This window comes from Procambarus clarkii, chromosome 11 (assembly GCF_040958095.1).
Source record: "Procambarus clarkii isolate CNS0578487 chromosome 11, FALCON_Pclarkii_2.0, whole genome shotgun sequence".
NCBI classification, from domain to species: domain Eukaryota; kingdom Metazoa; phylum Arthropoda; class Malacostraca; order Decapoda; family Cambaridae; genus Procambarus; species Procambarus clarkii.
In genome coordinates, this window is record NC_091160.1 from 49,790,014 (window position 1) to 49,802,492 (window position 12,479).

At 44.9% G+C, this 12,479-nt stretch overlaps 1 protein-coding gene across 1 annotated transcript; it reads right to left on the reverse strand.

The window, feature by feature from the left end:
* Positions 1 to 6,965: 6,965 nt before the first annotated feature.
* LOC138363732 (mucin-22-like) lies at positions 6,966 to 11,768 on the reverse strand. Its single transcript, XM_069323126.1, has 4 exons — positions 11,696 to 11,768; positions 9,299 to 11,532; positions 7,801 to 9,249; positions 6,966 to 7,691 (listed from the first exon to the last, which is right to left on the reverse strand). The coding sequence occupies exons 1-4, from the start codon at positions 11,766 to 11,768 to the stop codon at positions 6,966 to 6,968; spliced, it is 4,482 nt and encodes a 1,493-aa protein (XP_069179227.1).
* Positions 11,769 to 12,479: the final 711 nt, after the last annotated feature.

Consider the following 12,479-nt stretch of genomic DNA (forward strand, 5'->3'; position numbering starts at 1 on the left):
ATATGCCAAGTACTGAAAGCGGCAGTGAGTCATATTTTGAACAAACTCCCCTGCAGCTTTCAAAATATCCGAAATATTCCAATTTCGAGGCCTGAGCCATATTTTGGAGCCAAATTCTGGCTCTCTGCACGTATTCGTAGTTTGAAATTGCGACTTTTTTATACCCAACATATGCCAAGTACTGAAAGCGGCGTTTTGTCAAATTGATCCCAATCCACCCTGCAGTTTTCAAAATATCCCAAACATCTCAATTTTGAGGCCTGAGCCATATTTTGGAGCCAAATTCTGGCTCTCTGCACGTATTCGCAGTTTTAAATTACGACTTTTTTATACCCAATATATGCGAAGTACTGAAAGCGGCGTTTGGTGACATTTGTCGCAAACCCCCCTGCAGTTTTCAAAATATCCTAAACATCCCAATTTCGAAGCCTGAGCCGTATTTTGGAGCCCGATTCTGGCTCTCTGCACGTATTCGCTGCTTGAAATTACGACTTTTTTATACCCAACATATGCCAAGTAATGAAAGCGGCGTTTGGTCACATATATCCCAAACCCCCCTGCAGTTTACAAAATATCCCAAACATCTCAATTTCGAGGCCTGAGCCATATTTTGGAGCCACATTCTGGCTCTCTGCACGTATTCGCAGTTTGAAATTACGACTTTTTATACCCAACAAATGCCAAGTACTTAAAGCAGCAGTCAGTCACATTTTGCACAAACTCCCCTGCAATTTTCAAAATATCACAAATATCCCAATTTCGAGGCCTGAGCCATATTTTGGAGCCAAATTCTCGCTCTCTGCACGTATTCGCAGTTTGAAATTATGACTTTATATACCCAACATATCCCAAACACTGAAAGCGGCGTTTGGTCACATTTGTCCCAAACCTCCCTGCAGTTTTCAAAATATCCCAAATATCCTAATTTCGAGGCCTGAACCATATTATAGAGCCAAATTCTGGCTCTCTGCACGTATTCGCAGTTTGAAATTACGACTTTTTATACCCAACATATGCCAAGTCCTGAAAGCGGCAGTGAGTCACATTTTGCACAAACTCCCCTGCAGTTTTCGAAATATCCCAAATAACCCAATTTCGAGGCCTGAGCCATATTTTGTAGCCAAATTCTGGCTCTCTGCACGTATTCGCAGTTTGAAATTACGACTTTTTATACCCAACATATACCAAGTACTGAAAGCGGCGTTTGGTCACATTTGTCCCAAACCTCCCAGCAGTTTTCAAAATATCCCAAACATCCCAATTTCGTGGACTGAGCCATATTTTGGAGCCAAATTCTGGCTCTCTGCACGTATTCGCAGTTTGAAATTACGACTTTTTTATACCCAACATATACCAAGTACTGAAAGCGGCGTTTGGTCACATTTGTCTCAATCCTTCTTGCAGTTTTCAAAATATCCCAAACATCGCAATTTCGAGGCCTGAGCCATATTTTGGAGCCAAATTCTGGCTCTCTGCACGTATTCGCAGTTTGAATTACGACTTTTTATACCCAACATATACCAAGTACTGAAAGCGGCGTTTGGTCACATTTGTCAAAAAACCTCAATGCAGTTTTCAAAATATCCCAAATATCCTAATTTCGGGGGCCTGAGCCTTATTTTAGAGCCAAATTCTGGCTCTCTGCACGTATTCGCAGTTTGAAATTACGACTTTTTATACCCAACATATGCGAAGTACTGAAAGCGGCGTTTTGTCACATTTGTTGCAAACCCCGCCTGCAGTTTACAAAATATCCCAAACATCCCAATTTCGAGGCCTGAGCCATATTTTGGAGCCAAATTCAAGCTCTTTGCACGTATTCGCAGTTTGAAATTACGACTTTTTATATCCAACATATGCCAAGTACTGAAACCGGCGTTTGGTTACATCTGTCCCAAACCCCCCTGCAGTTTTCAAAATATCCCAAACATCCCAATTTCGAGGCCTGAGCCGTATTTTGGAGCCAAATTCTTTCTCTATGCACGTATTCGCAGTTTGAAATTATGACTTTTATACCCAACATATGCCAAGTCCTGAAAGCGGCAGTGAGTCACATTTTGCACAAACTCCCCTGCAGATTTCAAAATATTCCAAATATTCAAATTTCTAGGCCTGAGCCATATTTTGGAGCCAAATTCTGGCTCTCTGCACGTATTCGCAGTTTGAATTACGACTTTATATACCCAACATATGCCAAGTACTGAAAGCGGCGTTTGGTCACATTTGTCCCAAACCTCTCTGCAGTTTTCAAAATATCCCAAACATCCCAATTTCGAGGCCTGAGCCACATTTTGGAGCCAAATTCTGGCTCTATGCACGTATTCGCAGATTGAAATTACGACTTTTTATACCCAACATATGCCAAGTCCTGAAAGCGGCAGGTTATCTTGAGGTTATCTTGAGATGATTTCGGGGCTTTTTTGTGTCCCCGCGGCCCAGTCCTCGACCAGGCCTCCACCCCAAGGAAGCAGCCCGTGTCAGCTGACTAACACCCAGGTGCCTATTTACTGCTAGGTAACAGGGGCATTCAGCGTGAAAGAAACTTTGCCCATTTGTTTCTGCCTCGTGCGGGAACCGAACCCACGCCACAGGATTACGAGTCCTGCTTGCTATCCACCAAGCTACGAGGCCTCCCGGCAGTGAGTCACATTTTAAACAAACTCCCCTGCAGTTTTCGAAATATCCCAAATAACCCAATTTCGAGGCCTGACCCATATTTTGGAGCCAAATTCTGGCTCTCTGCACGTATTCGCAGTTTGAAATTACGACTTTTTATACCCAACATATACCAAGTACTGAAAGCGGCGTTTGGTCACATTTGTCCCAAACCTCCCAGCAGTTTTCAAAATATCCCAAACATCCCAATTTCGAGGACTGAGCCGTATTTTGGAGCCAAATTCTGGCTCTCTGCACGTATTCGCAGTTTGAAATTACGACTTTTTTATACCCAACATATACCAAGTAATGAAAGCGGTGTTTGGTCACATTTGTCTCAATCCTTCTTGCAGTTTTCAAAATATCCCAAACATCCCAATTTCGAGGCCTGAGCCATATTTTGGAGCCAAATTCTGGCTCTCAGTACGTATTCGCAGTTTGAAATTACGATTTTTTATACCCAACATATGCCAAGTCCTGAAAGCGGCAGTGAGTCACATTTTGCACAAACTCCCCTGCAGTTTTCGAAATATCCCAAATATCCCAATTTCGAGGCATGAGCCATATTTTGGAGCCAAATTCTAGCTCTCTGCACGTATTCGCAGTTTTAAATTACGACTTTTTTATACCCAACATATGCGAAGTACTGAAAGCGGCGTTTGGTGACATTTGTCCCAAACCTCCCTGCAGTTTTCAAAATATCCCAAACATTCCAATTTCGAGGCCTGAGCCATATTATGGAGCCAAGTTCTGGCTCTCTGCACGTATTCGCAGTTTGAAATTACAACTTTTCATACCCAACATATGCCAAGTACTGAAAGCGGCGTTTGGTCACATTTGTCCCAAACCTCCCTGCAGTTTTCGAAATATCCCAAAAATCCCAATTTGGAGCCCTGAGTCATATTTTGGAGCCAAATTCTGGCTCTCTGCACGTATTCGCAGTTTGAAATTTACGACTTTTTTATGCCCAACATATGCCAAGTACTGAAAGCGGCGTTTGGTCATATTTGTCTCATTCCCTCCTTCAGTTTTCAAAATATCCCAAACATCCCAATTTCGAGGCCTGAGCCATTTTTTGGAGCAAAATTCTGGCTCTCTGCACGTATTCGCAGTTTGAAATTACGACTTTATATACCTAACATATGCCAAGTACTGAAAGTGGCGTTTGGTCATATTTGTACCAAACCTCCCTGCAGTTTTCAAAATATCCCATTTTTCCCAATTTCGAGGCCTGAGCCATATTTTGGAGCCAAATTCTGGCTCTCTGCACGTATTCGCAGTTTGATATTACGACTTTTTATACCCAACATATGCCAAGTACTGAAAGCGGCGTTTGGTCATATTTGCACCAAACCTCCCTGCAGTTTTCAAAATATCCCAAACATCCCAATTTCGAGGCCTGAGCCCTATTTTGGAGCCAAATTCTGGCTCTCTGCACGTATTCGCAGTTTGAAATTACGACTTTTTATTCTTTTATACTTTTATATACTTTATTAATTAAATTACGATTTGTTAAAAAACCATGCCCAAGATTACCATCAGAGTGCCGGCGGGATGTTGGGAATTACCCTCGGCTACCATTATCTTTTGTCCGGTCGTGATGGTCGAGTGGTTAATGGATCCTGTAAACCAGTTGCGGAGTGCTCCTGGCAGTATGGGTTCGAGTCACTTTTGGGGTGGGAGTTTTCAGTTATACACACACACACATATATATATATATATATATATATATATATATATATATATATATATATATATATATATATATATATATATATATATATATATATATATATATATATATATATATATATATATATATATATATATATATATATATATATATATATATATATATATATATATATATATATATATATATATATATATATATATATATATATATATATATATATATATATATATATATATATATATATATATATATATATATATATATATATATATATATATATATATATAGGGGGGTACCACCACTGGTGCAATTATAGGGACCCACAGCCTCAGAGAAGGGAACACAGAGCACTCAGGGAAAAACTTGACATTTAACTCTGAATACGAAAGAGTGTTCACTTCTCCTACCACCCCCTTTTTTTTATTTATTATGATGTACACTTTATTATGCAAGGTTATACAGTTACATATCTGATTTATACATACATATATACAGTTACATATCTGATTTATTTATCTGATTTATATATATATATATATATATATATATATATATATATATATATATATATATATATATATATATATATATGTATATATTTTGGTAGCAGTCTTTCCTGTAGACATATATTATTAAATATGACCGAAAAAGTAAGATTAATAATTCTAACACGAATTTTCTCAATCTTTCGTACATTTCTTTTCACTGTTGGAGGTAATTCAAAAATCAATTCTCCAAAATTCATTTTTATTTTTAGTCTAATAAATAAAATCAAAATAAAATAAAATAAAAAATAATAAATAAAATAAAAATGAATTTTGGAGAATTGATTTTTGAATTACCTCCAACAGTGAAAAGAAATGTACGAAAGATTGAGAAAATTCGTGTTAGAATTATTAATCTTACATTTTCGGTCATATATATATATATATATATATATATATATATATATATATATATATATATATATATATATATATATATATATATAACTGAAAACTCACACCCCAGAAGTGACTCGAACCCATACTCCCAGATGCCACGCAACTGGTATGTACAAGACGCCTTAATCCACTTGACCATCACGACCGGACTTGATTTATTTATTATGATGTACACTTTATTATGCAAGGTTATACAGTTACATATCTGATTTATACATACATATATACAGTTACATATCTGATTTATTAGATATGTATCAGATAAATCATGTATTAGATTAAATCATATCATTTATTAGATATGATTTATCAGATATGTAACTGTATATATGTATGTATAAATCAGATATGTAACTGTATAACCTTGCATAATAAAGTGTACATCATAATAAATAAATCTTGTTCGCATATATATATATATATATATATATATATATATAATATATATATATATATATATATATATATATTAATAATATATATATATATATTAATATATATATATATATATATATATATATATATATATATATATATATATATATATATATATATATATATATATATATATTATATATATATATATATATATATATATATATATATATATATATATATATATATATATATATATATATATATATATATATATAACCTAGACGGGGGAGAATAGCTCCTCCCGCTACTCAGATGTGGGCAGGAACCATGGATGCAGTGAGCATTTCCTCTCTGGATTGCCACACTAAGGCGCTGAAAAAGAAAACTGGCAGCTCTAGGGTCTCTAGTTGTTTCGATTAGCTTAGACCCCAACTCCTTCAATAAGATATATGTATATATATATATATATATATATATATATATATATATATATATATATATATATATATATATATATATATATATATATATATATATATATATATATATATATATATAGGACAAGGATTCCTGTTCACATTAGCTCAATGGGATAAAATGAGGCAAAAGGGAGCAAACCCAATTTCAAGTCTTAAACACAGCTCTGGAAGCTCATCGGGTAAAATACTGTAAAGTTCTACAGATTCAGACGGCGAGTCGATAGACTGAACACCTCTTCCCCTCTCCCGAAAAAAAATTAAATCATTGAACGAACAGGAAACGCTCATATCGTCCTCAGCCACATTAATGATTCGAACAACAGTATTCGTAAACTATTGGCCAGACTGACTGCAACAGCCTTCCTAATAACTTACCTGTCTTTAACTATTCGTATAGTAATGATAGAGAACTCTTGGATCATATGTTAACAGGCTTGAGAACAGACTTAAGATTACGACCATTATTTAAGGCGGACTTAAGAGGACGTCAATGGGTTTAAGTGTGAGCTTAAAATTACGTCAAAACGTTTAAATTCTAACTTAATATTTTGTCTGGAGGTTTAAGTGCAAGCTTAAGAAATCTCCAATAGGTATAAGAGCAATCTTAAAAACTGATAACTAGGTGAAAACTTTAAGAATAGGTAAATAGGTTAAAGTGCAAACTTCTGAGATGTCATCTGGATTAAGTGTAAGCTTCGGAAAATGACGAGAAAGTCTTGAGTGAGAGCTTTTGAAGACGTCAAACACTGAGAGTTAAGTTTGCACAACGCACAAGTAGCAAACACAATACATATAAGATGTCTGCTCTTCTGCTCATGGGGTGCTGGCAGCGTTTGAACCTTGCCGTGTCTGTTGGGCAGTGTCTGAACCTTGCCGTGTCTGCTGGGCAGCGTCTGAACCTTGCCGTGTCTGCTGGGCATCGTCTGAACTCTGCTGTGTCTGCTGGGCAGCGTCTGAACCTTGCCGTGTCTGCTGGGCAGCGTCTGAACCTTGCCGTGTCTGCTGGGCAGTGTCTGAACCTTGCCGTGTCTGCTGGGCAGCGTCTGAACCTTGCCGTGTCTGCTGGGCAGTGTCTGAACCTTGCCGTGTCTGCTGGGCAGCGTCTGAACCTTGCCGTGTCTGCTGGGCAGGGTCTGAACCTTGCCGTGTCTGCTGGGCAGCGTCTGAACCTTGCCGTGTCTGCTGGGCAGCGTCTGAACCTTGCCGTGTCTGCTGGGCAGCGTCTGAACCTTGCCGTGTCTGCTGGGCAGCGTCTGAACCTTGCCGTGTCTGCTGGGCAGCGTCTAAACCTTGCCGTGTCTGCTGGGCAGCGTCTGAACCTTGCCGTGTCTGCTGGGCAGCGTCTGAACCTTGCCGTGTCTGCTGGGCAGCGTTTGAACCTTGCCGTGTCTGCTGGGCAGCGTCTGAACCTTGCTGTGTCTGCTGAGCAGCTTCTGAACCTTGCCGTATCTGCAGGGCAGCGTCTGAACCTTGCCGTGTCTGCTGGGCAGCGTCTGAACCTTGCTGTGTCTGCTGAGCAGCTTCTGAACCTTGCCGTATCTGCAGGGCAGCGTCTGAACCTTGCCGTGTCTGCTGGCAACGTTTGAACCTTGTCGTGTCTGCTGGGTAGCTTCTGAACCTTGCCGTGTCTGCTGGGCAGCATCTGAACCTTCCGGTGCCTGCTGGGCAGCTTCTGAACCTTGCCGTGTCTGATGGGCAGCATCTGAACCTTGCTGTGTCTGCTGGGCAGCGTCTGAACCTTGCCGTGTCTGCTGGGCAGCGTCTGAACTTTGCCGTGTCTGCTGGGCAGCGTTAGAACCTTGCCGTGTCTGTTGGGCAGTGTCTGAACCTTGCCGTGTCTGCTGGGCATCGTCTGACCTCTGCTGTGTCTGCTGGGCAGCGTCTGAACCTTGCCGTGTTTGCTGGGCAGCGTCTGAACCTTGCCGTGTCTGCTGGGCATCGTCTGAACCTTGCTGTGTCTGCTGAGCAGCTTCTGAACCTTGCCGTATCTGCAGGGCAGCGTCTGAACCTTGCCGTGTCTGCTGGCAACGTTTGAACCTTGTCGTGTCTGCTGGGTAGCTTCTGAACCTTGCCGTGTCTGCTGGGCAGCATCTGAACTTTGCGGTGCCTGCTGGGTAGCTTCTGAACCTTGCTGTGTCTGCTGGGCAGCGTCTGAACCTTGCCGTGTCTGCTGGGCAGTGTCTGAACCTTGCCGTGTCTGCTGGGCATCGTCTGAACTCTGCTGTGTCTGCTGGGCAGCGTCTAAGCCTTGCTGTGTCTGCTGGGCAGCGTCTGTACCTTGCCGTGTCTGCTGGGCATCGTCTGAACTCTGCTGTGTCTGCTGGGCAGCGTCTGAACCTTGCTGTGTCTGCTGGGTAGCTTCTGAACCTTGCCGTGTCTGCTGGGCAGCATCTGAACCTTCCGGTGCCTGCTGGGCAGCTTCTGAACCTTGCCGTGTCTGCTGGGCAGCATCTGAACCTTGCCGTGTCTGCTGGGCAGCGTCTGAACCTTGCCGTGTCTGCTGGGCAGCGTCTGAACCTTGCCGTGTCTGCTGGGCAGTGTCTGAACCTTGCCGTGTCTGCTGGGCAGCGTCTGAACCTTGCCGTGTCTGCTGGGCAGTGTCTGAACCTTGCCGTGTCTGCTGGGCAGCGTCTGAACCTTGCCGTGTCTGCTGGGCAGGGTCTGAACCTTGCCGTGTCTGCTGGGCAGCGTCTGAACCTTGCCGTGTCTGCTGGGCAGCGTCTGAACCTTGCCGTGTCTGCTGGGCAGCGTCTGAACCTTGCCGTGTCTGCTGGGCAGCGTCTGAACCTTGCCGTGTCTGCTGGGCAGCGTCTAAACCTTGCCGTGTCTGCTGGGCAGCGTCTGAACCTTGCCGTGTCTGCTGGGCAGCGTCTGAACCTTGCCGTGTCTGCTGGGCAGCGTTTGAACCTTGCCGTGTCTGCTGGGCAGCGTCTGAACCTTGCTGTGTCTGCTGAGCAGCTTCTGAACCTTGCCGTATCTGCAGGGCAGCGTCTGAACCTTGCCGTGTCTGCTGGGCAGCGTCTGAACCTTGCTGTGTCTGCTGAGCAGCTTCTGAACCTTGCCGTATCTGCAGGGCAGCGTCTGAACCTTGCCGTGTCTGCTGGCAACGTTTGAACCTTGTCGTGTCTGCTGGGTAGCTTCTGAACCTTGCCGTGTCTGCTGGGCAGCATCTGAACCTTCCGGTGCCTGCTGGGCAGCTTCTGAACCTTGCCGTGTCTGATGGGCAGCATCTGAACCTTGCTGTGTCTGCTGGGCAGCGTCTGAACCTTGCCGTGTCTGCTGGGCAGCGTCTGAACTTTGCCGTGTCTGCTGGGCAGCGTTAGAACCTTGCCGTGTCTGTTGGGCAGTGTCTGAACCTTGCCGTGTCTGCTGGGCATCGTCTGACCTCTGCTGTGTCTGCTGGGCAGCGTCTGAACCTTGCCGTGTTTGCTGGGCAGCGTCTGAACCTTGCCGTGTCTGCTGGGCATCGTCTGAACCTTGCTGTGTCTGCTGAGCAGCTTCTGAACCTTGCCGTATCTGCAGGGCAGCGTCTGAACCTTGCCGTGTCTGCTGGCAACGTTTGAACCTTGTCGTGTCTGCTGGGTAGCTTCTGAACCTTGCCGTGTCTGCTGGGCAGCATCTGAACTTTGCGGTGCCTGCTGGGTAGCTTCTGAACCTTGCTGTGTCTGCTGGGCAGCGTCTGAACCTTGCCGTGTCTGCTGGGCAGTGTCTGAACCTTGCCGTGTCTGCTGGGCATCGTCTGAACTCTGCTGTGTCTGCTGGGCAGCGTCTAAGCCTTGCTGTGTCTGCTGGGCAGCGTCTGTACCTTGCCGTGTCTGCTGGGCATCGTCTGAACTCTGCTGTGTCTGCTGGGCAGCGTCTGAACCTTGCTGTGTCTGCTGGGTAGCTTCTGAACCTTGCCGTGTCTGCTGGGCAGCATCTGAACCTTCCGGTGCCTGCTGGGCAGCTTCTGAACCTTGCCGTGTCTGCTGGGCAGCATCTGAACCTTGCCGTGTCTGCTGGGCAGCATCTGAACCTTGCTGTGTCTGCTGGGCAGCGTCTGAACCTTGCCGTGTCTGCTGGGCAGTGTCTGAACCTTGCCGTGTCTGCTGAGCAGCTTCTGAACCTTGCCGTATCTGCAGGGCAGCGTCTGAACCTTGCCGTGTCTGCTGGCAACGTTTGAACCTTGTCGTGTCTGCTGGGCAGCGTCTGAACCTTGCCGTGTCTGCTGGGCAGCGTCTGAACCTTGCCGTGTCTGCTGGGCAGCGTCTGAACCTTGCTGTGTCTGCTGAGCAGCTTCTGAACCTTGCCGTATCTGCAGGGCAGCGTCTGAACCTTGCCGTGTCTGCTGGCAACGTTTGAACCTTGTCGTGTCTGCTGGGTAGCTTCTGAACCTTGCCGTGTCTGCTGGGCAGCATCTGAACCTTCCGGTGCCTGCTGGGCAGCTTCTGAACCTTGCCGTGTCTGCTGGGCAGCATCTGAACCTTGCTGTGTCTGCTGGGCAGCGTCTGAACCTTGCCGTGTCTGCTGGGCAGTGTCTGAACCTTGCCGTGTCTGTTGGGCAGTGTCTGAACCTTGCCGTGTCTGCTGGGCAGCGTCTGAACTTTGCCGTGTCTGCTGGGCAGCGTTAGAACCTTGCCGTGTCTGTTGGGCAGTGTCTGAACCTTGCCGTGTCTGCTGGGCATCGTCTGAACTCTGCTGTGTCTGTTGGGCAGCGTCTGAACCTTGCCGTGTTTGCTGGGCAGCGTCTGAACCTTGCCGTGTCTGCTGGGCATCGTCTGAACCTTGCTCTGTCTGCTGAGCAGCTTCTGAACCTTGCCGTATCTGCAGGGCAGCGTCTGAACCTTGCCGTGTCTGCTGGCAACGTTTGAACCTTGTCGTGTCTGCTGGGTAGCTTCTGAACCTTGCCGTGTCTGCTGGGCAGCATCTGAACTTTGCGGTGCCTTCTGGGTAGCTTCTGAACCTTGCTGTGTCTGCTGGGCAGCGTCTGAACCTTGCCGTGTCTGCTGGGCAGTGTCTGAACCTTGCCGTGTCTGCTGGGCATCGTCTGAACTCTGCTGTGTCTGCTGGGCAGCGTCTGAACCTTGCCGTGTCTGCTGGGCAGTGTCTGAACCTTGCCGTGTCTGCTGGGCATCGTCTGAACTCTGCTGTGTCTGCTGGGCAGCGTCTGAACCTTGCTGTGTCTGCTGGGCAGCGTCTGTACCTTGCCGTGTCTGCTGGGCATCGTCTGAACTCTGCTGTGTCTGCTGGGCAGCGTCTGAACCTTGCTGTGTCTGCTGGGCAGCGTCTGAACCTTGTCGTGTCTGCTGGGCAGCGTCTGAACCCTTCCGTGTCTGCTGGAGGGTGTCGGGACTGCCCAAACATTGCCGTTTATCCGATTTTCTCTTGGTAACATCCTTAGCTGAAACACAGCTTGGAGGGCGCTTAGGGCGAGCTTCAGCTTGTGCCTGCTTGTACTGGTAAACTGCTTGCGGGCATTTGAGCTCCTCGCAGCACCCATGGCGCAAGCACCACCATGCAGCCGTGATGACGAGGGTGAAGTAGGGGAGCTGTCACGCTCTCACCTGAATCCAATCGTTTTAAGCCGCTAGAAGCCGGCGGCGCCTCACAGGTGATAAATGGGTGGTAATGGATCATGATGTCGCGCTGATAGCAAGGCGATAGTGAGTACGGTGATGGGGGGTACGGTGATGGTGGGTACGGTGATGGTGGGTACGGTGATGGGGGGTACGGTGATGGTGGGTACGGTGATGGTGGGTAAGGTGATGGTGGGTACGGTGATGGGGGGTACGGTGATGGTGGCTACGGTAATGGTGGGTACGGTGATGGTGGGTACGGTGATGGTGGGTACGGTGATGGTGGGTACGGTGATGGTTAGTACGGTGATGGTGGGTACTGTGATGGTGATGGCTGGCAGCTGTATACTCTAGACAGGGGATGATGGCAGATTTTGTGTAAGAGTGTGAGGGCTAAGACATCTGCATACCAGGTATTGCAATTTTCTGAATTGACAGGCATTTGCTAATCTTCTTATCACTGGTGGAGTTCATGTAAATCGATTTCTAGGGCCTTAGTTTTCTCTTTCAACTTTTTCATATCTCTTTGTGTTATCTGAAATTTGTACGCAATTTGTTTTTTCTTATCTATGTTATTTAATTATATTATATATATATATATATATATATATATATATATATATATATATATATATATATATATATATATATATATATATATATATATATATATATATATATATATATATATATATATATATTGGTAGCAGTCTTTCCTGTAGACATATATTATTAAATATGACCGAAAAAGTAAGATTAATAATTCTAACAC